At 34.8% G+C, this 26,688-nt stretch overlaps 3 protein-coding genes and 1 long non-coding RNA gene across 40 annotated transcripts; 2 read left to right on the top strand and 2 right to left on the bottom strand.

The window, feature by feature from the left end:
* Positions 1 to 578: 578 nt before the first annotated feature.
* LOC101246932 (telomere repeat-binding protein 5) lies at positions 579 to 6,649 on the bottom strand. 36 transcript variants are annotated; one of them, XR_003247286.2, is made up of 11 exons: positions 6,263 to 6,390; positions 4,848 to 5,175; positions 4,434 to 4,650; positions 3,482 to 4,334; positions 2,885 to 3,109; positions 2,698 to 2,766; positions 2,525 to 2,604; positions 2,148 to 2,389; positions 1,400 to 1,759; positions 1,257 to 1,320; positions 579 to 1,102 (listed from the first exon to the last, which is right to left on the bottom strand). XR_003247286.2 is itself a non-coding variant. In XM_010324046.4 (11 exons), exons 3-11 carry the CDS (start codon positions 4,512 to 4,514, stop codon positions 932 to 934), a joined length of 2,118 nt encoding a protein of 705 aa, XP_010322348.1. In that variant the 5' UTR covers positions 4,515 to 4,650; positions 4,848 to 5,175; positions 6,263 to 6,390; the 3' UTR covers positions 579 to 931. The 36 variants fall into 36 exon arrangements, 22 of the variants coding, with proteins under 22 accessions (XP_010322348.1, XP_004241221.1, XP_019070128.1 ...); XR_011221862.1 differs by having other exon boundaries at positions 1,400 to 1,744; XR_011221857.1 differs by having other exon boundaries at positions 4,988 to 5,175.
* Positions 6,650 to 9,595: 2,946 nt separating this feature from the next.
* On the top strand, positions 9,596 to 14,305 carry LOC101247435 (uncharacterized). The gene is made up of 4 exons (XM_004241175.5): positions 9,596 to 10,192; positions 11,139 to 11,242; positions 13,736 to 13,865; positions 14,000 to 14,305. The coding sequence occupies exons 1-4, from the start codon at positions 10,082 to 10,084 to the stop codon at positions 14,036 to 14,038; spliced, it is 384 nt and encodes a 127-aa protein (XP_004241223.1). The 5' UTR covers positions 9,596 to 10,081; the 3' UTR covers positions 14,039 to 14,305.
* Positions 14,306 to 14,629: 324 nt separating this feature from the next.
* Positions 14,630 to 18,881, bottom strand: LOC101247726 (PGR5-like protein 1B, chloroplastic). The gene is made up of 7 exons (XM_004241176.5): positions 18,538 to 18,881; positions 17,653 to 17,715; positions 17,474 to 17,560; positions 16,689 to 16,920; positions 15,654 to 15,727; positions 15,415 to 15,513; positions 14,630 to 15,064 (listed from the first exon to the last, which is right to left on the bottom strand). The coding sequence occupies exons 1-7, from the start codon at positions 18,763 to 18,765 to the stop codon at positions 14,987 to 14,989; spliced, it is 861 nt and encodes a 286-aa protein (XP_004241224.1). The 5' UTR covers positions 18,766 to 18,881; the 3' UTR covers positions 14,630 to 14,986.
* Positions 18,882 to 19,652: 771 nt separating this feature from the next.
* On the top strand, positions 19,653 to 25,273 carry LOC104648000 (uncharacterized). 2 transcript variants are annotated; one of them, XR_011221854.1, is made up of 6 exons: positions 19,655 to 19,789; positions 20,113 to 20,897; positions 22,600 to 24,012; positions 24,111 to 24,199; positions 24,608 to 24,725; positions 24,795 to 24,866. It is a non-coding gene; the product is annotated as an uncharacterized lncRNA (long non-coding RNA). The 2 variants fall into 2 exon arrangements; XR_011221855.1 differs by lacking the exon at positions 20,113 to 20,897 and having other exon boundaries at positions 19,653 to 19,789; positions 24,795 to 25,273.
* The last annotated feature ends 1,415 nt before the right edge of the window (positions 25,274 to 26,688 follow it).

Here is a 26,688-nt window from a genome sequence, read left to right as displayed (position 1 = left end):
ATCATGCATGATCCTTTGCTAACAAGTAATAAGTGTTGGAAAAATACTAAGCAAAATAATTAATGAATGAGTATACCAGAGATGTATCTAACCGACAATAATTTTTTTAAAGAATATAACAAGTCTACTCCTATCAATTATATATATATATAATATATAAAAAAAAAACTATTCAAAAGTGACAACAATTTTTCTTTTTTCAAAAATAGCTGTAAGTTATGGAAAATACATCGTGTTTATGTTTCGTTAAGTTTTGGGATCACCCTGACCGTCTATTTTAGGAACCACATTTATCCTTTATGTCAAAATATCTAAAATCATTAAAAAAAAATTATTTTTATTTTTCAAATCTACTAAGTATTATATTTCAATTGATATTCAACGTATAACTAATAGAGTAAAATATTTCTTAAATAGATAAAAAATTATTTAAATAGAAATATACTAGTATATCTTAAAAATTCAAAGCTCAAACTTAAAACTCTAACTAAAAACATAGAGATTTCTAACATCTCACCATACCTTTTTAACGATAATATTAACTTAAAGAAATACAAAAAATAGTTGTATCTAAAATCTCAAAATTAATATTCATGTCCAAAAAACATGAGAATTATATTAGTATGATATTGAACTAAAGTTTTACAATCAACTACATTTCCCTTTTCTATTGAAGGGACAAATAAACTACAAAATACAACACCCTTACCTCAGAAAGAACTTCTTTCCATGAAAAGAAGCATTTAATATAAAAAAATTCTGTTAGCAAAAACACTTTATTCTATCAAAACATTTACAAGAGCAGCTTCAACTCCTCTTGGGAAGGAACTTGATCACTTTCCCCGGTATAACTTTTATTAACATAACACCTTTTACACTAACAAAATAATCTAAAACTCTTATTTACTCCCCACCCACTTCCACGACGTTCCTAGAGAAGAAGGTAAGTCTCCGATGGCTGTTTCATCTGTTGCTTGGCTTGCTGTTGGGACCAGTAAGCGTGAGCGGTGAGGACCCTGTCCAAGAGCTCTTGTGGCACCGGCTCGCCCCTCCTTTGCTGAGGGGATATTCTTGCTGTGTGCACCAGGGTTTTCCATTTGTCCTGAATGGTAACCATCAAATTACGTATCATGGGATTACTATGTGTGTTCAGCTCATTCGCGGAAGGTTTTGTTAAGTAATGTAGATGTAATGAAAATGAAGTACATCATGCAAAAGTATGCCACTTTAAAAGTCAATTGATTGACATGTTATACCTTCAAATCAACATAAGTTCTATGTTTGGCATTATCAAAAGCTCGAAGTTTCACGTCACGCCATCTGCAAAACGATAAGACAATAACTGAAAAAAGTGAAAGAGAACTCAAGAGGTAAGCGGAAGGTGTATGGATAGCCGTACCTTGAAATATGGTTTTACTAAACATACCTTCCTGTTCCAAGCTTCTCAACAGCTTGAACAAGTGCTTCCACTTCAGAGACAGAAAAAGGTCTACGGATTCGACGTTGGGTGGCCTCGGATCGCTTGGGCTTCCGCAATGGGACTGCAGACAAGGCTTCTGCATTTACTGCAGTTAGTGGAACCAATGCTCTTGAATTTGCAGAAATTTTCTCTAGAGCCGCATAATGAGGAGATGGAGCCGATTCATGGTCACTTTCAAGAAAGGTACTCAAACTTGTTCCTGTATGATCATCAGATCTCCCTTGATGAATGCCAGTATGAATCACAGTAGAAGGAGATGGGCACCTGCTGACATATATACTGCAAAATCAAGGACTTTCAATTCTAGAACGTTTTTAAAGGGAGCGCAGTTCCAAAAAAACGGTTGTTAAGAATAACTATGAAATAATGAAAAGAGTGCTCGCTCTAAAAACTTAAGATTTTAGATGAGATGGTCACACGCTTCAACTAAGCTTAAGAGTTTAAAGACCACGAAAGGGGGCGGTTCGGAGTGGGCAAGATACTAGAAAGAGTAGAAACAATCCGTGAAGAGTTGAAAGAAGTTATTGACTTTTAATGTCACAATAATCACACGTATATATCTATCTACCCATATAACTGGTTGCTAAACTGAAGCAGCAGCAACAGCTGCTCAATAATAGAAATGGCTGCGGTCGTAATATCAAACAGAGATCGACAAGTGGAATACCTTGTTAGCGGTTGAGGTGTTTCATAAGGAAGTACACAAGAACGACAGTCTTGACCAAGAGGTTGGGAAGTTTGAACGGGATTGGGCTCAAGTGAGAAGCCCAGAGCGTCAAGCTTGTAATCGTGAGATATTCCAGTCTGTAACAAGGTTTTGTTATCATCTCTAACCTTCTTACCCTGAAAAACCACACCGATTCGTAGTCCACCACCAAGTATAGCAGTCACTGCTTCCATTACAGTCCTCTGCAAAATATTAGAAGCATGAATAGTGCTTTTCCACATTGAAATTAAAAAAAACGAAAAAAAAGGAAGGAATACTGATGATATAATCCTAATTAAGAATGTGGATTAGTATTTGAAGGTAATGCTTTCACATGCCTTTAAAGAACCAATAGTTGCATTTTCCGGAATATCAACAAAAAGCTCAGGAACCTTGAAGGACTTAATTCTAAACTTAACTGCACGAAAGGAAAAACATCCATGTTAGAACCTTGAAAGAGCAAGGTGTACAGAAGAGTTCATGTGGTGACTCCGAAAGAAGACCCTCTCACCATGGGAATCACCAGGCCTGAGGAATGGACGACCTCCACTGAAAACTGACGTTCCAACCGCTGCGCAGCCTGTCAGAGTTGATACGCAGAGGGAAATTAAGTATCAATAGGAATCAAACGCATACACCTTTATGCATAGTCATGTGCATGTTGTTGCATGAAGGCGTGAATTCTGAAGAAAACAAACCTCCTGAAGATGCTTTACTACTACCGGAAGCATTTCCATGCAAGTCATTTGTTGGAGAACTACTTATTCCATCCGTACTCATCTCTCCATCAGAATTGGAGAACGAGCCACATTTAAAGACCTTTCTTTTCTTGAAAGGAAAATCCCTCTGAGATCTTTGGTGCTTGTAGCCGTCCCGCTTGTAGCCAATGTTTCTGTTGTAGTAAACATGCATTGCTTTCCCACCTGGAAAAGTCCTCTTCATGTCAAACTCCTAAGCAATTGAACATGAAGGGTTGCATAAATAATACTCCTTACGTTTCAATTTGTTTGGTTGATTTTGACTAGGGAAAAGAGTTTATGAAAGTAAAGAAGATTATTGAATCTTGTGGTCCTAAATGGAAGATACAGAATGTACCAAGAATTCCTTTAATCTTGTGCTTAAATATGTCATGTGAAAAGTTGGACTTAAAAATTTATCAAAAAAGAAAGAGACATCTTCCAGACGGTCCGCCTGGCCACTATGAATGAACATTACACCAACAGAGTAAGTTGTTAAGACAAGATTAGTGTAAGTTATTAAGACAAACAAATTGAAACGGGGGAATAAATACTAACCAGAATTGGCATGGCCCTCGTCATCAAATTTAAGATTTTCTTTCCAATATTTGGAAGCTAGTAACTTCTTAATTGGCCGATCCCGTAAACATGGTGCTGCCCCGGAGGCCTTATTTGGGGTGCTAGGTTGAGTGCACCCAGAGTTTTCGTCATCATCTTTATAAGCTAATTTTACATTATCCCGAATCACCGGAAAGGACCTAGAAGGAGCAGGATATGTAGACAGAGATAATTTTACATTTTCATCTGAAGTAACAAGTGTTGAAGGTTTCTTGTCCCAAACATCAGGGAACTTTGAACTGGAAATTGCAGTCCCCTTATCAGTCAAAACTTTAGCTTTATTTGACAGCTCAATTTTCATCTGTTTATCGTTTTCAGTGTCTAATGTACAACTGGAAAAGACTCCACAGCCAGACGCCTCCCGTTCTGTCTTCGAACAAAAGTTTTCATGTTCCTCGCTGCTTTCACCATTTACAAACTGTTTAGCAAAGAGTAACTTCTCAGAGCAATCAGAACTCATACTGGCAGATGCAGGTCTAGAGATCGTATCATTTTGAACATGTGGCAGTTCGCTTAAAGAACGATTTACAACTGGAGCTTGTGAGACAAGCTCAGAAATAAAGAAGCCCCGTTCATAACAGCCTTCAGTATAAGATTTTTCTTTTAGAGATTTATCCTCAGCCTCCTTAACCTTTTCATCTTTCACAATTGCACCTTTCTCCTTCCCTTTAACAGAACCCTTAGAATCAGGCGAACTCTCTCCTTCCCCCAGTAACTTGCCAGCTACAGTAGCTAACAAGTCAAAGTGACAAGTTCCATTGCCATCAGCTTTTCTCTTAATAATACCCCTTCTCTAAGAAATTAAAAGAGAATTAAGATCAGGATAAGTGTCTCTATATTAGAGGAATATACTAATAAGACAAATATTGCATCTGAAAAAGAGCAAGATTACCCTAACCGATCTGGTAGCTCGAGGTATAGGAGGCACCTGATAGCCATTAAATCCATAATCTAACCTCTTCTGCAACACCATATCTCATCAACCATACCAAGAAAGATTCGAAGAACACAGAACAACAGAGATTTTTTGCCCAAATTTACAGTGTAAAAACATCATGTTACACAACTTTTGTGGTGAACTGCACCAAATAATCTAAGAAATAGAAGACCTGCAAAAGAAGCATTATAATTCAAGACATTTAATCACAAGAAAAATGTGTGAAATCAAAACTAAATCGGAACAAAAGGATCCTAGAGTTGAAATTCTCTTAATTCAGATTCCAGGGGAAAAAGGGAAAAAGAACAGAATCACCAATATTCGATAAAGCACCAGATGCCAGTAGAAACAAATCCAGTAAAACTACACCTTTGTATTGCAGAATTTTATGCCAAACTCAAACCCTCAAGTTTCATTATCTTCATTTATCGATTTGGTTATCAACCAGGATATTAGGGATAATAGATTACGATCTGATATGCTTAAATTATATCTAGCTGTTGTTATACCCTAAGTTCTGCTAGATGTCCAAGTAAATGAAAGCTTCACATCTTAAATACACAGCTCAAAGTACATATTTCAACCATGATTGGCTGCTTGATCACTACAAAATTGACTGATGTGATAGTCCTATTCCAACATTCAAGGAGAGTACTTGGATTATCAAGATCTCTATGATTTTGCAAGGTCCTCCTCTCTGGTAAATAGATCAAAATAAACAAATGTAAGTGTGAAAAATGTACTGAGGTTACTTATTTCAATACATCAAAATTTGGGAAAAGATGAAAAGAGCCACTACCAGTCAACACACAATAAGAATGACAAGAAGCATAAAAACATTCCAACACAACATTTTTCATGATCAGTCGGAATAAAGGCTATATATGAATCACCCCACCAACATAAGTCACAAAGTCTGGTCTTATGCATCTACTCGTACCATATCCACGTGATCCATCTCAAATCAATATGAACGAACGATCATAAGCACAATATCCATATGCAATGCAAAAAAGATAAGGATATGATAGAAACTCTCAACACCAAGAAAGAACATTCTTAGAACCCTCCTCCATTCATCGTTTGTTTAAACGGATAAAGAAAGCATTTTTAAGGAAATTGTACAAATTTAAAAAGAGGAAACTGAAAACCCCCCGCCCAAAAACCCTGTCAGATAGTATCCATAAAATAATAACACCTAAAACTAAAAACTCATGAATGATCAATACCCCTACCTACTTCTAGTGGTGATAAGCCGGATGCAGGATTTCCATCAAGGGTTCATCATCTACTATATATACACGAAAATAAACTAATCTTGTGATTAACCCATTTAGCCATGACCCTACCCCTGCCTACTCCACCCCCAACCCTCACCCCACACAAACAAAGCTTTGGATCAACAAAATAAAAACAACAGAAAGATAGATAGATCTAATCCAACATACCCTGCATTAAATTTTCAAAAATAGAAACCCCCACTTGGATCCAAGAAATATACAGAACAAGATTTTCCAGAGAAAAGGTTAACAGTTGAGTATTCCAAATTACTCTGTTTTAGTCACAGAAAAACATTCTTTTTCTAACCATCTTGAGAATTTTCTCTTCAAGAAAACCAGTTTCTTAAAGCAAAAATTGCAACTTTATGAATTTGGGAACAAATCAACAACAAGAAACAAACAACCCAACCTTCAAAAAACACAAAATTTATACCTATAGACACCAAAATCACCCATGATGATAGAAAAAAAAAATAGAAGATGAGAAATGAAAAAAAGATGTACCCCATAATTTAATGTGATGATGGAGAAAAACCCTGAGAAAAGCAGCCATGTTTTGTCTTAAACCCCCACTTCTTATACAATCACTGGCTGTAACGGTAAATGCACTGGGCATTACCAGGTTTCTGTCACAGGCAGAAACCACCTGAAGACCCGGTTACTCGACAAATGGTGGGCCCATATAAAATCTGTCAGGTTGGACGTAGATCATGCCACTTGGCACAACAAACCCATCAACTGGTAATCGAGAAAAACGTTGAGTCACCGAAGCCAAGCCAGAGAACCTTTTTTTTTTTTTTTTAATTTATCATAAATCAAAAAAACAATAAATAAAAATAGGAGCACAAAGGTTCTGATAAACCAGTAGTCCAACAAACTCTAAACTGAACCAAGAAGCTTTTCTTTGAATTTTTTGTCATTTTATTGTAGAAAATTACTTCTAGATGACTTCACTAATTGAACATGTTTTAATTTAACAATTAGTATTCTTAACTTGATTAGAGATGTAGAAATGATCTCGTTCACTTCCAATAAATTAAAAGAGAGAATTATTAAAAACGGTCTTTTAACATGGCACATGGCGTGAAATGTTAATTTCGTTTTTGAACTATTGACATTCATTAACTTGACTATCTACACCTTGGATATGTCACATGACATAATAACTTTTTGAAACTCTTATAGAATTATGAGACTCTTAATAAAGAATGTGTTTGGTTGGGATAAAAGTTTTGAAAAATGTTTTCCAAATCAACTCATTTTCGTCAAAATTAAAGAAAATAACTTCCCTTCATAAATTAAGTACTCTCTTCCAATTTCAAATTACATTTCCTTCGAAAAACATCAATTTTAAAAAAATATTTTCAATTTTAAAAATTTATTTTTTCATCCGACCCCACCCACCCACCACCGGCCAGCCCCCTAAACCCCACCCCCTCCTCAAAAAATTAATTTTGCCCACCCACCCCAAACCTCCAAAATAATTAATTTCATTTATAAATCAAATACACAAAAAATATTTTCTACTCACCAACCAAACATGAGAAAATAAGTTCAAAATCTACTTGTTCTCTAGAAAAACATTTTTAATAGAAAACATTTTCCTTCGTACCAAGCACCCAAAAAGTCAAGAAAAGTATTGAAAATACTTTAAACTTGACGAAATTTTATAAGAGATGTATTTCATTAATGTGATAAGATAAAGGTATGTTGAGTTCAGTCTTATAGAGAGATATTTTTAAATTGTTATTAGCTTAAGAATGAAACTAATAATTCACTTCAAATTAGGTGATATTCTCAATACCCGACCATTAATGAGATTTCGTGAGTATATGTTTTTGTTCTTGTTAAGTTAGAGATTGTATTTTTTCCTATTTATGACTTTCTTTTCTGAAATAATTTATGATAATTTATTGTGATAAAATAGTAAATCGAGATAATGATATATATTAATGATAATGAAAAATGTGTTAGATGATGGTATTTAGGTAAGCATGCCATATACTAATTAATGATTTTGTGTGTTGCATGCAGTGAGCGCAAATAAGTATTTTTTTTCCTTTTCTGAGAGTTTTTTAAACCTTTTATTTAGTAGACTTTATTTTCTATTAAGAAATTTTAAAGATGAAACTGTAAAAATAAAAAACAAAAAATAAATAAAAATTAAAATATTAGTTGACACTTGTCTATTTATGGTAGAGAAAAACGGATTACCGAAACTTCCTTATCCAATTTTTTTTTTTTAAATGGCAGGAGGTAAAAAAGGGATAAAAATAATTATTGATGATTAAGGATTAAAGTAGTTTTTAATTGGGGTTTTTACTGGTTTTTTACAGTTGAGTTCGATTTGTTGGGAGGTTTTTTAGTGAAAGAAGGGTAAATAGAAATTAAGGGATAACAAAAAACCTCTTGTGGGTAAAATTTGAAGGTGAGGTGTGTGTTTTTAGAGACAGATTATCCACTAAAATAAAATTAAAAAATGCCCTTAATTTCGACAAAATAGTGGATAAACCTTGTTTTGTTCTCAACACTGTCCTATAAAGTCCAGTAAAATTTTGTAAGGTTTGTTATGGATTCTTTTTCATTAATCGTTTCTTGTTAATCTATTTTAAGTTATTCTTTTTGTTTGTATGTGAAAATTCATTTATATGTATTAAATAATCTATGTAAGCTCATTAAGTAAAAGAAATTTTAATCCTAAACTCATTAATTAAGAATCATGACTCCGCTTGTGTTCAAAACTTAAAGCGAATAGTTAAGTATTTAGATAGAATGAATAATACACATCTTATTTTATCATAATCTCTAAAAATTTTCATTATTTTAAAAAAAATAAAATTCCCCCTCTCGAATATAGTTATCCACTATGTATCGGAATGTCTTGTCCGGTCCCCCCATGATACATTCATTCCTTATGTATCTAAATGTCTTTATCCCCTCTTTGATACATCTCTATCCTCTCAGATACATTCTTTCTCCCCTCTTTGATACATCTCTCTACTCTCGGATACATCCTCTCTGCCCTCTTTGATACATGATATATCCTTTCTCTATGTATCGATAAAATCTGCTTATATATCCGGAAGTATATTTGAAATTAAGCAGGTCATGATCCAATTAATTTTCTATTTTAACTCATTTTAATATCTTCAATTCAATCCACCCATTTGATCCACCTAGTTATATAGAGTGACAATTAGATTCCTCTTCTTTGGAGGCTGATATATACTCCCTCTGTTCTATATTAGTTGATCATTATTCTTTTTCCATACATTATTAATAAATTATGATTAAAAAGATAATTTCACTAACTCACTCCTTAAAAGAATTTTTAAGAATTTTACAAACAAAAGGTAAATACTTTCAAGAAAAAATAATAGCAATTAATGATAATATAGGAATATTTTCATTCATGGTTTCTTAATTTAGTAAGATAGACCACTAATATGAGATAATTATTTTTTACAAAATCATCGACTCATATGAAACGAATTAAGTAATTTTCTTAGCTTTCATTTTCCTTTCTACCATCCCTTTATACTTTTCATAAAATCATACTCCATTTTAGCGCCTTACCACAAAAGTAATCAAACAACTATCACAAAGTATAATAAAGTATCCCTATGCTTTAGAATGTGATACATGAAAAATATAGCATGTGGGTCATATATACATTCCAAGTGAAGACAAGTTCTACCATGAGAGACAGCATAGATACTCAACTCATAAGGAATAATAATAATAAACGAAACAATGACATGGAATCGTCCCTAAACTGATAAAATTTCTTTAAAACGATAATCACTTTATCTCTATCAAATAACATATATGAAAACCATATTAAAAAAACTAAGCAAGAAGCTCACATTAATCATTTGCTTAATGCAAAACACGATAAAGCACCTAATATCTATTTTATTAAATTACCTAATCATCATAAATAAATAAATTTTTAGATTTACACTTTAATTTACCAATACACCATTGGATCAAACCACATTCTATTTGGAAAAACACTTTAAATAAAGTCCATATAAACCAAAACTCCAAAAAGATCGATAGCATGTGCCCCATCAGCCTCCAAAAAAAGAAAAAAAAAAGAAAATTCAACCCCTGAAAAAGAAATAAAATTATTAGCCAAAGTAGAAGAACCAAACATTGTTGCATTCTCCATCCATCTAATCATATATATTTATATAAAATCTAGATCTACAATCATTATTTTCCTAATTTCATATTAATTATCATCGTCGTCAGATTTCATCAAAACCCTAAAAATTTACTCAACTTGTGATTTAACAATTGTTTACTATTTTGTTCACCATGAGACAGAGGAAGAAATCAAATTCCGATGTTCAACCGGAAGACCAACATCAGAATGGTCACTTATCAAAGTTCAGACAGCTTTTCGATCCCGAAGCTTCTTGGGATAAGGTTTGATTTTTACTTTTTTCTTTCTTAAACTTCACATTGTTTAATCTTATATTGATGTGCTGATTCCGGATTTTTAATCTTTGTTTCTGCTAGATTTCCTCATCCTAATAATAGAATTTATTGCATATCTGAGATATAAATTGTGAATCTAACAACTCTACTAATAGAAAAGGTTTTGATTTCATTAGAATGGTTGGTGGAGTGAATAAGACTTGCAAAATTCGTTTTTTTGGTTGTGATTTGTTTAAGTTTTATGGTAGCTCTTCACAAAACTGCATAGATTACAGTTACAAGTAGTTATAACTGTATTTACTGTTCAACCATTGCTGCTGTTTTTTTTGAAGTAAGTTGCTTTGTTAAGAAAGTATCAAGTAGATGCATAATTGCAGGTGCGTGATTACTAGTAGGCGAAAATACAAACCTTAGTACTAATGGAATCCTAAAACTATTCAGTATTAGATGATGCGGAGAACTTTGTCCAGTAAAGAAAGGTAAACTAAGCATTTGTCTATAAGAGCATGAATGCGGGAGTTGAGGAACGATCAAAACATCTTTTGTTCCTCTTAGTCCAAGTACACCAAAACGTTGCATCATGAATTATATTCCAGACCTTTCGGATGGTCTTATCAGTTTTCCAATAAACTCTTAACACATGTGAACTTCTCTCGAGCTTTCTGTCATCACCCAGATTAGTTATAAAAATACACGGGAACATGTTCCAAAGATGATAAGCATTGCTGTTGTTATCTGAAAAGCTTAGAGATTTTCAACCAGTAAAGGTTTTTAACTCTTTTCTTTGTTATGACATTAATCTGAAAGGAAAGATTTCTAAGACTTTTAGCTTCTCCTTTATGCCACAGCTTGATGGATCATTCAGGTTCAATATCGGTCTTTGGCTGTACTATACATTACACAAACTAGTAATTGTTTTATCTTGTACTTGCAGGATCAATTGGGTGATGTATTGCATTGGACTAGACAATTGATGGCTGTTGTTTGTGGATTAATATGGGGTGCCATTCCTTTGGTTGGTGGGGTCTGGTTTATGCTGTAAGTTTTCTTCTATACCTCACCGTCTTTTTTTTTTTTTTTTGAAGCCATGGAATCTGTTATTGACTTTGCTGTATGTCAAATATACTCTTTTTCTTTCATTTACTGCACTTCGTATCTCTGTGTTGTTTATCATGTAGATGATTTTCATTTCACTTCATTAGCTCTTGTAAATTGTTCCTTGTATGTGGAGTTAGTTTGAGTTCATTAGCTTTTGTCAGCTGTTGAGTTTATTTGAATTCAGTAGCTCTTGTCCATTGTTTATTATCGGTTGACTTTATTTCAGTTCATTACCTCTTGTAAGAAGTGACACTTATTAGGTAGCTTTTTAATTATGGTAAGTTTATATGGTTACTCTTGTGTTTGTACTTACTATTCTGCTTTGCTTAAAACGACTGGGACAAAATGTCGTAGTATGGAAGTTGAAATAATATACTGCTACTTGGAAAGTGCTCCAAAATTTTCCGTCAATATTGAAGTTCTGATGGCTGTAAAGATTCATTCACTTAGGAGGTGTATGATTTTGCAAGGGCAGGGCTGTCTGTTTAAGGATGCGTAGAGGCAGTGAGCCATGCATTGTCATTAAGAAAAAAGAAACCAAAACAGGCAGGAAAATTAGATGAAGAATTGATTTTTTCTCCGTATAAAGCTTTAAGAAGAAAGGGTGAAATTCAAGAATCCATGACAGAGAGGCAGAGAGGATACTAGTATACACTTTTTTGGGGGAAACTAGTGACCGACTAGTATACACTGCCACTCAATCTTAATGAAAGAGAGCCCTTCCATCCTAATTTCATATACTGAGGAGGACTTTCTAAGAACTCGTACCAAAGAATGTCAATAAATAAATAAATAAAAAATTATCCAAAAATGGACTTTAAGTCATGTATGCTATGCAACAATGATGGGAGGATACTCAAGAAGCAAGGATAAGAAAGTACATGATGGGAGGATACTCAAGAAGCAAGGATAAGAAAGTACATGATGGGAGGATACTCAAGAAGCAAGGATAAGAAAGTACATGATGGGAGGATACTCAAGAAGCAAGGATAAGAAAGTACATGAACATGCATAGTTGGCATGAACTTCTTTCATCATGCATGTTCTTCATTTTCCATAGGAGTATCTTCATCTTAAGTCTTATCTATGTTTGAGTATGGGTCTTTGAATTCACTAATTTTTTAAGTACTTGCTAAAAGATTCTAGTTTCAGTTTAAATGGCTTCATTAAAGTACTTCAATAACTTTTTCAGGGCATTTAATTTAAGGCCTTTTGGTTTGGATCCTGACTGTTTCTAATTTTGGTTTGGGCAAGAAATTAGTGAATAATTTATATAATTTTTTTCTTTATTGAAATTGTAGTTATGTTAGTAAAAGTTTGATATGATTATATCAGGTAAAAGAATCAAACCCGAACATATCTTTATTGAGAACCTGTGAAGGTGTAAACTAATTTTTGCTTGAGCCTTTAATCATTAGTTGACTGGAAGACTGGTCCTTTTATTCTTATGATGGTGGTGTTAGAGTAAGCTTGCAAGCACTTGAACTGTTTACTGGGTACCTGCCACCTCCCGCTAATGTGTTCTCTCCCTGTTGGGATTTGAATCTTAATTTTACCACGATGTTCCTCTCCTTCATTGACCGCTGTACCCACCCACTTAGATGCTGACTGTAAGAATACTCTTTTCTTCTTTTGGAGTAAGAATTTCTTTTCGAGGGGTGAGGTGAAACCTCTCTGTCGTTTCTGTTCCTCTCCCTTTCTTTTCTAAGTGATCAGTTAGATGTTTCAGATACTACAACTAATAATTGTTTAGATCCTTTCAGTTAAAAAAAGCATGGCAGTATGTATATGCTTAGATTCCTAATTATTTTGAGTAGTCTCTTTCCAATGAAAAGATAAGTCAGTACATCTGTAGTTCACCCTGAACCATATATTTCACTGATGGGACTATTGTCTTTTGGTGTTGTCAGTGGATGAGTGATTGACTGAATACAAAAATTTTGATACGGTAAAGAAAAGTTGGAAGACCAGACTTAAATGTGGGACGAAGGTAGAACCTAAAACTCAAGAGCTGTCGTAGGAGCAACTATGCGGTTATTTTGCTTCATACGGTGGAGATCTGAGATCATGCTTGAACATAATAAAATTTCAAGTTCATATTCTTTCTGCTTTTTGGTAGTTATAGCATTGATAAGACTTATTCCGAGCTAAACCGATTCGGAAGTTCATGGATGCTGGACTATTTGAAGCATATTTTTCAGATGACTAGTCTTTACTAGTTACACTATTTGATGCATGACAAAGAACATATATATTATAATCAAAATACTGGCAGGAAACCTAGTAGAGATCTGCTTCTCATTCTTTTAATTGGAAGGATACTGGTTGCTTGAGTTGAAGATCATCATAGTTTTCAAATATTTGACTGTATTTTAAAATCTTGTTCTGATAAACCGATTCTGACAATTGTAATTGCATTTTTAAAAAATTTAGGTTCCTTGCACTTTCAACTGGTATTGTCTACTGTTATTATGCGCTGGTGCTAAAAGTTGATGAAGAAGAATTTGGTGGGCATGGAGCTCTCCTCCAGGAAGGGCTTTTTGCTTCTATGACACTCTTTCTGGTACTTGAACTTCTTTTCAATCTCCTTTTTACTGTCTATATAAGTGAAAAACAACTTATATCCTTTACCTTCGTCTCTCATATTGTTGCTAATATCTTTTTTATCCTCCTGTTTCTTTTATTATGTTTGCACAGCTTTCTTGGACCGTAGTCTACAGTTTGGCTCACTTCTGATGTGGGCTTCTCAACTTGACTGAACTTCCAGTCACTTTTTCAAGTCAGAACTCATATTTTGGTAGATGGTTCCAGGTGTTATTTTTGTTGTTGGGATGGAACTCCCAAAAAGACAACACTGGCTGATAAAAAGGCCAATTTTCGACTGTGCAATATTATCTTCAGTGTAATCTGAAACATGGTAGCTTTCCTTTTCGAACATAGTTTAAAATGTATTTGTTCAAACATTCTTTCCTCTTTAGTGCAGATCATGCTTTGACCCAATAACTATGCTTGTTTCTTAGGTAGGTAGAATTGCTTACATCTTTATGCTTTTTATGCAATACTCTAGGCCATCTATATCCTATTCTGATATCTTATTTGAAACAAATTCAGCAGTTCTCAGTCACCACACTTGCAAAACATGCCCACTTATTACATCTCATTTATAATATTCAATTCAATTGGCTAATTTTGAAGTGGCTACATATGCTTTTCATTGATTCAAAAGTTGGAGATAAATATAAATATTCATTTTGATGTAAATGAGCATAGAAGCAGAGATTCAGAATGAGAGGAGCCAGCCAAATACTGGATAGACTAGTTTACGTATATACGAATGAGATATTGTTCATTTCATAAAAATCAATTTTCTGTTCACCAATGACCAGTTCACATATAGACAAATAAGACAATTTCATTTCATGAAAACAATTAGCATGAGCAAATAGACTAGAGTGTCTAAATATTTTGGCGGAATTCTTCTATTATAGTACTAGTAAATGTTTCATGATGGGAGACATGCCGTTGAGTTATATTTAAGAACCCAACCGATTGCAGTATAATTTTCAAATCTATTTAGTATGGAGATAACACATGAAGACGAACTGAGCTGTGGCTGATAAGAAGGTGTACATAATGCTTCGTGATCATCAGGATTAACGGAGGGGAATCCAACGAGCATCATTATCACGCCCATCTTTGTCTTTGTCTAATTAAGTAAACGCGACCATATACCCAACGTCTGCCAGGTCTTGAAATGGATTGCTGCAGTAAAAGTGCATGGTATCAGGGCAATTATATACTTGAATGAGACAAGAATCTGAGAGGTGCAACATTCAATGGCATAACAAATATGATGTTGCAAAAGTTTTGAAATTGAGAAATAGAATGTAATAATCATGAAAGAGACTGATTATTTTCAGACACATGAAGCAGAATATATAACTAAACCATTATTTACATGTAATGAGATAAGCTGGAGCAGTGATCTCCACTTTCCAGCAAGTAAATAAAAATGTAACAGTGATAGAAAAAAGGAAATATACAAAATTCTTCCAATCAAATAAGCATATAGTGTAAAGTAAGATGAGAACCGAATTCATGGTCAAAATTACCTCAACCTTGGTTTGAAATTCTAATCTGCTTCCACAAACATGACAATCAGCTCTATGCGGGGAATGATTAGATTTCTCTGCTTTCAGGAAAGCAAACACCTGAAGGTAACATTGATAAGATCTATAAAATTCATCCATTTGAGTACAAGGAAATACGATTTGACCCCTTCATCAATGTAATCATATCAAATAACTTCTAGAAATATCTGTGGAGATGTGAGAAGCTAGTCTGTAGTTACCTCCTCACCACAGTTTGGACATGCCCCTTTCAGAGCGACCAAGTCATTTTTCCAAAGTCCTTGAAGTGCTCCAACTGTGAATAGTTATCTCAAGTTATAACTGTACTTGTGATGCATTCAAGAAATAAATTCTCAAAAACTATGGCCAGCGTTGCTTCTAGACATAGTTCAACAATCACATTTACACTGATGATCATCACCAAAACAGTACAACATGGAGGAAAGTAATTGAAAATATATAATTCAACAAACACCATTTCCTAACAGTAACCTTCTTGATAAAATTATTGCAAACCTCACTCTAGTACCTAATTATGCAACAGTACCAACCTGATGCAAAATTAGAAGGGGAACGAAGTTGCGGAACTAATAAGGATCACTCTTAAACTAAATTTTCCTCTCCAATTCTTGACAAGATGTGATTGAGCCATTTCCAGTTCTAGCATTGCTGGTTCAAACAAAGATTTTAAAGTCATAATTTCTTTAGATGCTTAAGAGTTAAGATCCTTTTGTGCACACATAGATGGAGGTACTCTCATACAGTCATTTTCCACCTTTAGATGAAAACAGTCATTTGCAAAGACCACAAGTGTATTTCATCTAAAGAAAGGTAGACCATTTAGAGACTGAAAGATCCAAAAGGATAAGATGTCGTTTCTATTTTCCTTTGATGTCAATCAACCTGAGCAAAAAAGCGTAGATAGCAGCAGGTAAATTGAGATGGATAAAGAAAACCATTTTCTCTTTATAAGTAGCCTTTTCCTATTAAGGAACTAAGAAATGCTTATAATGCTCACCAACTTATATTACTTGCACTAGAACTCCTAACTAATGAACACCAAGAAAACCAAAGAAAAAAATGATGTCAATGGAAGGGTAATAAACATGATTACAAAAATTAAAGTTAAATATTGTTGAATAATATTTCTAAAAGCACATCTAAGTAATTTATATATCAGTATGAGGGTTTATGTCAAACATTATAATGATTAAACTTGAGAAATGAATGAAAGTTCAAGAAAGAAAACTCATTACCTGAGGCCGAAGCAATTGGAAAGCCTATGATAGATCCCAACACCATAAAAAGGATTCCATTGAGAATGGTAAACAACTCAAAAGATTGATCAGTATAGGGCATTCCTGATTCAAATGTGTCTTGATAAGCTTGAACAATGGTGCAGATTAAAGGCACAATCAAGAATGAACTCCCAAATCCAAGAATCAACAACCATACACTTGCTAATGCAAACACCTGTGAAGGATCTTCCTGCCCTACATCCACATTAATCAATATTCAAGTGTAGGACGGAAGCTTGGTCTACAAGTAGAAAAACTACTCCAGGATGAAAAATTATGCTTCTAGGAATGACACGGCTGAACCAGATTTGCGAAAAGCACTGTGGCGTAAGTACTGTACGTATACATTCATAATGTTTTCTTTATCCTTTGGCCATGGAAATATCTATCAAATAGGATTTAGTGAAGGCATACAAAGCACACGCAAAGTAGATGGATCAAGTATATGATAAGTTATAGACTTATATATATCAAACAAGTTAGAGGCAATAGAAAAGAAAATTAAGGTAGAGAATTTATAACAAGCTACAATTTTAACGTAAATATAAGATACTTCCACTTGGAGTTTGAAATACTCAAATTTACAGTATGTTTAAAAGGAATGGAAGAAATATTTCAAACACAAATATTTCTAACCAACAAAGTTAAAGAAAACTCAAACGGATATCACAATAACAAATTCTTATAACCTATGTATAACACAGTAGTATTACAATAACCAATTCATATCACAGTAGTATCACCTCTGCGTCAGCATAAGTTGAGTGCCGCCGTAGACTACAGCGGGGATACTTGACTACATGCTTTGAACCATACCATCGCAATCTTAACTGTAGTACAAAACAAATATGATGTGAATGAGGATCAGAACATAAAAGATAAGTTCAAGTTTTCACTAGCTATCAAAGATTGAAAAACTTACCTCTACTTTGTCAAACATATCATCAACTATTAAAGGCATTCCACTGTAATAAGCATCACGTGCCTATGAGAAAGCAGAAGTACAAAATCAGAGAGCACAAGGACAGGGAGAAAAAGAGAAAAGAAATCAAGTTTCTCTGTGGTACCACCAATCTTTGTAGCTCAAAATTTACAGGGGATTTTTACAAACACTTCCTACTAATAAGTTCTTGTTGAAATACATACAGTTAATGACAAGGTTTTTGGCCAAGGACTAAAAATAATCCATCATGGACTAAAAATCACAGGATGGACCTCAAATATCCCATTCGCATCTTCTTTAGTTCCTCAACAAATTATCAAAAAAGATAAACAAGAAGTACAAAGTACAAACATAAAGTACTCAAAAAGCATCAGTAAGCTTTTAATCACTCAGACATGCTAATAATTAGATAGTCATTAAACTCAAGTGATTCAACACATGATGGGTTCCTTAATTTACATACTCCCTTTGTCCCCATTTATGTGGAGCTACAAGTTTTTTTAATAATTTTTTTTATATATTTGAAACTCGATAATACGTACCGTAAATCATAACAATTAACATACAAAGGAATTTCTGACACTTAGTTGGCTCTCGAAATTTCAAGTGTGCCACAAAAATTGTAACATTGGAGCATTTAGTGTGTGAATGTCTGAAGGCACATATGAGTGATCATTTGTTTGATTAAGCAAAAAGCTCAAGTACTCATAATTCATAAGATAATCAATACCGAGAGTTATACAAGGTAATTGGGCCGTGAATAGAAGTCAATGTTACTGAATCCATTGAATAATCAAACCAGCCTTAATTTCACTACTAGTGCAAATCACAAAGCTTCTAACAAGCCAAAAATATGAGCATTACCTGTCGGTAGAGGGCTTCTAAGGTTTCTTTGCTAGCTGTTTCAATAGGTCCGACGAAAATACAGGAAGGTCCTAGAGGTGCCTCTCGCTCTTCACAAGTGGATACGCCATGGCTCCGGGCGGATATCCGTACCGGAAACGAAGCTCCGGCGCGAGAGTTGCTTCTGGTCAGCTCAATTACAGTGGAACCGAGCACGCGGCGAGCGATGGGAGACCACGCGCCGTCCATGAACCGGAAGGAGATTGTGGTTACGTGATACAGCAGAGAAATTTTGAAGAAAGGAGAGGTCAGGATATGTGCAATCGACGGGTAATTCTGGGTCTGGTTCGTTATGGCCACGAGTTTTTGGTGTTTATAAAGGGGAATAGAATGACGAAAATGCCCTCCTGTGGTCGTAATTTGATTTGCTATAGTAAATATCTGGTTATTAGTCGCTGATATTTTTGTCATTAGAAGCAAGTGGGTCAATATCCTTTTCTAGGAAGGCTGTGGAGTGAGGACACTAAAAACTCATTACCTAAAATTCCACATTATTATTTTTAATTGATAAGGCACACACCTCATGTACACTAAATCCTATTAGTAAAATAGGAGTATTTTTCTAATTTTAAGTAAAAACATCATTTAACCATCAATAACTCTTTTCGTTAATAATTTATGTGACATAATTTGATAAATTAAAAAATATAAGAGAATAATAAGAGAAACTCTAAAAGTTTGTATATACTACTATATCTTCTGTTATGCTATAACTAGTACTTTAAATCTTGCTTACATAAGGAAAAGATTCTAAGTTTAATTGTAAAAAGGTCCAAAAAAAATTGCTTTTGGCAACAAATAAAATTTTTAGGAGTGACATTTAAATATTTCTTTGAATCTTTTTTATGAAATTTTGTGTACGTAATTTATGCTTTGAGATTTGTGACTATAAAAGCTTGCTAAATTTGAAGTGGCTTTTCTTGAGCAAGTCCTAAATTTGTTAAATCAACAGAAATAGTTGTGGCAGAAAATATCAAAGAACCAATGATATGGCTCCACGTTTTCCAAAGAAATTATACGTAGATGGAGAAGGTGGTCCCACAAAGCCATGGAAATCGTCACTTCATTACGGTTAAAATTTGATCATCACTCACGGTAAGCGTCATTTCCTGTTCCTCACTCTTCCAATACACAAACTCAATCAACACTCAAATCTGCTTGAGGAGCTCATCTTTGGAGTAGTGGTGCTCGCTTCAATCAGCTTCATCAACAAGTAAGTTACGGCTCCATTTCTCTTTGAACTCGCCAAATTTTGCTTAATTGCTTCATAGATGATATATTTAAGTTTGAAATTGAGGTTAGGGTTTCTACAGTTGCATTGAAGAATCGCCTTCGCTAAGCTAATTATTTTTGCTCCTACATTTCGGTTTTTGCTTGATGAAGTTCTAATCATGGATATTTTGCGTATCTTCTCTTTTAGTTTGTGAAACTATTTTTTACTGGATGTTTGTGTGTGTCGGTGTGTGTATGTATTAGTCATGGAAAGATACATCTCTCATTTTGATAATTCTAGTTGTTTGATCAATGATAAATTAGTTCCGGATGACGATAACACAGCTTTTCTGATAATGAATAAGATGAAGAATAATCTAGAAGCAACTAAAGTTGTCTCTGAAACTATGTTGGCTAACTATGTAAGAGATAACGAAGGAGATGTAATGGAAGAAGATGTTAGGGGTAACAATGAAGATACTGCTGTTATAGACAAAGATAACAAAAGAGACTCACTTGGTAAAGATGAATATGAAGGAAATGACGAAAAAAAGAATATAGAAAAATTGGAAGCTATTACAAATCAAAAGACCAAAAAATCTATGAAAGGAATACACGGAAGAGAGAGTCAAATGAAAACCCTGAAGGGAAGGGTGAAATTAAGCAGGTTCTGAAGAAAGTAGCCTCTGAAGGCAAGGTTAATGAGTACTGTGGAAACTTGGCGCCCAAAGGTGACAATGATCAGTATTCTAAGGGAACAGAAATGGGAAATTTGGTCTCCACATGTGATGATGAAAGCTCTAAGAAGGTAACCCCTGGAAATGAAGCTACCTGAGAAATTGTCTAGTGAAGGCAGAGATATTCCTGAGCAGGTTGATAGCACGGGTATGATATTCATGTGCAATTCTGAGACAAAGAAGGAATGCTATTGATACAAGGTTATGGGACTCCCAGCAAACAAGAGAGAGATGGTTGAAAAAGTTTATAAAGGGATGAAACTCTTTCTATGTGACGTTGATTTGAAATTGATGTATGGTATCTACAAAGCTGCAGAAAATGGCAGTTTTAGCATTGAACCCAAGGCATTTAAGTCTCGATTCCCATCCCAGGTATGTTAGTTGTGCTATGAGTTTCTTTGTATCTCACCTTTTACTGCTTTATGATTTTTTTGCTTTGAAGAACGTTGCTAGTCGTAAAATGCAAAAGTAAAGTTGGTTTTGACCAATAACTGAAATGAGCTAACAACATCTCTGGGATCTGTAGAGGATGAGCTATAAGACCTCAATACATTATCAACAAGGGTTAACATTTAGCTGCTGTGTTTTCCCACCTGTTCCAATTCTGAGCAAAATCCCTCCTTCCTTGTCTTTTGTCTCTGGTGTTCTCCGCCTTGGACTAATGATTGTTTTCCTGACTGATGGGAAGAGGGGTAATTGAGGGAAGTTGAGAGTTCCTGAGAAGGGATTTCGCACGATAAAATTTGTTGACATTGTTACTTCACAAAATTAGTCATGAAGATAAAGTTACAGTCAATTTTTGTTGAGGTACTGTATTTTTTTTCAGTAGGCTGTGACTTATAATATCTGTTGATTTCCTACGCGAGAACAGTGAGAGGAGGTAAATTTCAGCATCTATGTATGCTTTGTAAACACTTGACGAGGGAACGTCTTAAATGGTTTTCAATGTTTGATGCTCAGGTCTGCGATGGTTTGTTAGTGAATAGTAACTATTTGTATGGACCTTTGATTCTTTTTCTATACAAAAAAATAATAATTTATGCTATAGGCAGTTAGGCACAAAGCCAACGAAGGAAAGATAATAAGCTGAATTTGATTGGTTAGAAATGCTGAACTTCTTCCATTTTTTTTTAAGAAGGGGGGATATTAAATTTGGTTGTGGAGCCTGCATTTTATATCATAGAACATACGAGGAGACCTAATTTACATGCAGTTTAATTTAACTGCAGAATGGCTCAGAAGAGACAGGTTGATTGATGAGGAACACTTTTGATTCTTGGATCCTAAATATCTTTCTTTGAGTTTGTTGTTCAAGTTATAATAGCTATTTATGTCACTAGAATTGGTGCTATTAATAGTCAAAGCAAGTATAATTTGCTTCCAGTTTAGCACTATGACTTCAAATTAGAGATGGATGCTTTTATTTTCTTGATAGGTAAATATTGTAAAACTATAGTGAAGGCATCAAAAAGGGCCACCTGTTGTATGCAAACAAACAAAAAAGGAGTAGAATTCAAACTTCTTAGATGAAGCATGTACATAAGTTGTTAGCATATGAGTGACACTTAGGGGCTTCTCTTTTGTTATATTTTGTGTGTGTATTTTGATATTGGGGTGAAAGGTGGGGAGACTAGGAGTACGATGGATGGGATTTACGGAGTTATCTTTCATTTTGTTTCTTTGGATTGGAATACTTTGTCGAGTAAGGGCTGGTGGTGGTTTTGGGTTCTAGAATTGTATTGGTGCTTATGTTTAGTGCAGTTCATGGATATGATCTTTTGAATGCCCTCTTTGTCTTAACTATATGTTTGATGATTCGGGTCTGTTTTTCCATTGTTGATGATTGCTTACCATTAGTAGAGGAGAAATTTAGGGAAGTAATTCAAACAAACTATTACACGAAGACAAAGTTTAATTGTAAATTGACCTCTGAACAGGTATCTGCACATTGTATTTGCATTTATTGGAAATCCTTAGATTTGTTTGGATGGTGATAATATTTATGTTTCCTGGTGGATCATGCCAACATTTTTTGTGTATTTGTTGCAAATCAATTGGTGAAGAATTTGTGTAGGCTTTTCATTTCTGCTAGCAAAGCGTCGGGTGTACAACTCAAATCAGAGACCAGTACTATGGACAAGACAAGTTTAACTAAGGGGCGGCGCATGGATAAAAGTAGACAGCCTGAACATGTTCGACAAACTAAGTGGATGGAAGAGCCTAGGTACCACTCACATCCACATCTGCTGAAAAGCGATGTAGTTACAACTCCATTGCTGCCATTAGCTTGGCCTCAAAATTCACAACCACTTCCTGCTGGTCAATCACATAACAAAGCTTTGGAAAACAGTGTTTATGGATGTGACACAATGACACATAATCGTGATACTTCCAGAGAGGGACGACTGGTGGAGCCTCACGGTTCTTATAGGCGGACAAACTGCTAAATCCTGATATTTACAGAGGAGAGACTCTAGCAGAGCATTATGACTATCCCAGATAGGATGCATTAGTAGAGCTTCACGAATATCAGCTAGTAAATGTGGAAGCAGGACTCCAGGATGTTGTAAACCATCATCCCTATGCTTTATACTCTGCGAATTTGTCCTCCCAAGGTCCTGTGTACTCGCCACATCCCACGTATAATCCTCCACCAGGCTTACGACCTGAGTATCGTCTTGGTAGCCTAGTAAGTGAGTACAGTTCTACCAGCGGCATGCCCCTGAGTACCAATCATCTCCAAACCCTCTGTCCGCGTTCGATTATCATCAACCCGTATACTCTCAAGATCCTGTGTACTCGCCACATCCCACGTATAATCCTCCATCAGGCTTACGACCTGAATACCATCTTGGTAGCCTATTAAGTGAGTACAGTTCTACCAGAGGCATGCCTCTTGAATGTCTCCAAATTCTCTGCCCGTGTTCCATTATCATCAACCCGTATACTCCCAAGATCCTGTGTACTCACCACATCCCACGTATAATCCTCCACCAGGCTTACGACTTGAATACCGTCTTGGTAGCCTATTAAGTGAGTACAGTTCTACCAGAGGCATGCCTCATGAGTGTTATTCATCTCCAAACTCTCTGCCCGCTTTCCATTATCATCAACCCGTATACTCCCAAGATTCTGTGTACACACCACATCCCACGTATAATCCACCATTAGGCTTACGACCTGAATACCGTCTTGGTAGCCTATTAAGTGAGTACAGTTCTACCAGAGGAATTCCTCATGAGTACCATTAATCTCCAAACTCTATGCCCGCGTTCAATTATCATCAATCTGTATGCTCCCAAGATCCTGTGTACTCGCCACATCCCACATATAATCCTCCACCAGGCTAACGACCTGATACTATTTGGTAGCCTATTATGTGAGTACAGTTCTACCAGTCATGCTTCCTGAGTACCATTCATCTCCAAACTCTCTGCCCCCGTTCCATTGTCATCAACTCGTATACCGATATTAGGTTCCGTCAAAGGTATGGTAACTCTTCCCACTAGAATTCAGCTTGAATGTTTGACTATTTAGTGATTCAATCTTTACGTGTTTCTGTAATACTGATAGTTTACTGTGTAGTTTGAGCAAAATTTCATCAGATGGTAGCCCTTTGTTTTCCAAAAGTTCTGTTGCCATCACTTTTGCAGAGTAGACATCCGTTCAGACAGGTTTAATCTTGATCTTTATGGCTGTCACCAACTTTTACTTTCAGATTGCACCATGGAAAAATCTCCTACTTTCAGACTGCAGTTACCAATAATGATCTTTTGACTGGTTTTTATGTTGTTCTTACAACTTATCATCGTCTTACTTACAACTGATATCAATATCCATTAGAGTTTAATGATTAAAAAAAGAGCAGTAGGTAGATCGATTTGATACAATCCACTTCATTGAGCAGATATGTTGGTTCTGTTCTTTATGGAATGAGTTTGATTAAGCTTGTAGGTAGAGGTCCTTATAGAGACCGTCCTAATTGGACAGAATTTTGTCCATTTCAAATCTCAAAGGGTTTAATAACCTAAACTACTCAGTCTTAGTCATCTTCTTAACTTTTGTGTTGAATTCTGATGCAGGATTTTACAGCTTGTTCTATAAACCCGTGAAATTTACAAGATGGATCCTGAATTACATGATCGTGACTCAAGCTGAGCTTAGCAAAGGTAGATGAACTCAACTCTTGGCAAACTGAAGGTACATGAACTCAACTGTCTCACCAAATGAGAGATCATTGTTCTATTTTGATTGACATTATTGCCACAGATGCTTGAGGATATTTCATGGATGAAGCTTCATTTGCTCAAATCTTTCAGTAGTATCTTATACTTTTGACTAGTCTTCCTTTGACATGGTGATAACAGACAGTTAAGGCACTGCTACAAAAATTGTGGTCTAGGCCTCACAATAAAGAGAATAATGATGACTAAACGAGGTCTAGGCCTCACAATACAGGGAATAATGATGACTAAACGAGGTGTAAGCCTCAGTTCATCAGTCTGCAATCTTAACAAGATAGGAGTAACAAAAACCCTTCTCACTCTAGCTACTCATGCACTTAAAAAATTATTGTAAATTGTTAATCAAGAGGTAGTTTGTTTCTCAAATTGTATAGTAACACATCTATTAATTGGTTGGTAGTCTTCTGCCTTGAGAAAACAACCAGAGACAAATAACTTGATTTGATTATCCATGTACGAACAGTTCCTATTTCAACAGAGTAAATTACCATTATGTCAGTCTAATAATTGCATGTATTTATGATGAATTTATTGATTATAATGTTCCTGAAGACCTCCTTAGTAGTAGAGTATTACTGGAGGGGCCAAAAAAGTACTCTTGATGACTTGCAGGTTACTTAAGATGGTAGTTGTGGTAGTTTGGTCCTGGATTGGTTATGAGTAGCCTTAGGTTGATGATGTTGGCATGTCTCAACTCTCAGGATGAAAATGCATTCAATGCAATGGTCCTAAAAGACAAAAGAGAAAAAATAAACAAATGGTAAACGTGGAGTTAGTACATGGGTTAGGGTAAGCTATTTCTCCCTGTTTACGAAAACTTACATGGTCCCAACGAAACATTTTCATGACCGAACCCCAATGTTGGAACCTTTCTCCAATTAGGCATTCCCATATTAACACTCTATAAAGTATGGATCCAGATTTTTTTACTTTGGGGCTTTTGAGAGTTTTTAAGAAAAAAAAACTTACTCCTCAAATTATATTGCTTGATTTATGTAAATATGGGTGCATGAACATTTTCTAGTTTTGTCTCTTTAAGTTGGACGGGGCTGTTAAAGTGAAACCGTGAAAGGGAATTCTCCACGTATTGAATTGGTCCCAAAAAACAACTCCTAACTGTGATTAGGAAAAACAGTAAAGATAACACTCGAAACGGTGATTTTTGGAAGTACTCTTTACTTTTTAGGACTCAAATTTTGCATTATAGTCTCATCAAAACGTCACCAATCCATTATATGCTTGAAATATTTACACATTTATAATGTAAGTACAAACAAATTTCTATAACAAGAATTAGTTCACAACTTAATAATATTGGTAACTAACGTGCAAAAATTGAATCTTTTGCTTTGAGTAGTGGGGCACTTTAGTTATAACTCTCAGTCAACAACTTTTAGTAACTTACAAGCACATCTCAGTGGGAAGGACTGTTATATCATTTATGAAACTTGGATACACATTTCCAAAATCCAATATAGCTTGTTATTGGTAGGCTACACCTAATACTGGCAATTGTTGTTTAATTTATCATGCAGTTGAATCCAAAAACATTGTACTCATATGACAAGAAATATGCTGTTTAATATTTTCTACAATTTGTCCATGCATTATGATTGATACATATACACTAGTATAGGAATATATATTCGTTTTAATTTTGTTCGTCTTAATTAACCTTTTAGTCATTATAAAAAGGAACGTATCTTTCTTTCCTGGCAACTTCTTAATTTTAACTTTTCACTAGACATATTTAAGATCATAAGATTAAATGACATTTTAATACATTCAACACTATTTTAGTTTAAAATCATAAAGTTCAAAAATAAAATAAAATACTTTCTTAAACTTTTTTAAAAAATAAAAAATGGTGAAAGTATAATTATCGCCTTATCGGAATAATTTTTATTCCGGGAGCTATA

The sequence above is a fragment of the Solanum lycopersicum genome, chromosome 6 (assembly GCF_036512215.1).
Source record: "Solanum lycopersicum chromosome 6, SLM_r2.1".
Lineage (NCBI taxonomy): Eukaryota > Viridiplantae > Streptophyta > Magnoliopsida > Solanales > Solanaceae > Solanum > Solanum lycopersicum.
Note: the sequence above shows the minus strand (reverse complement) of the source record. Positions and strands in the feature narration are given on the sequence as shown.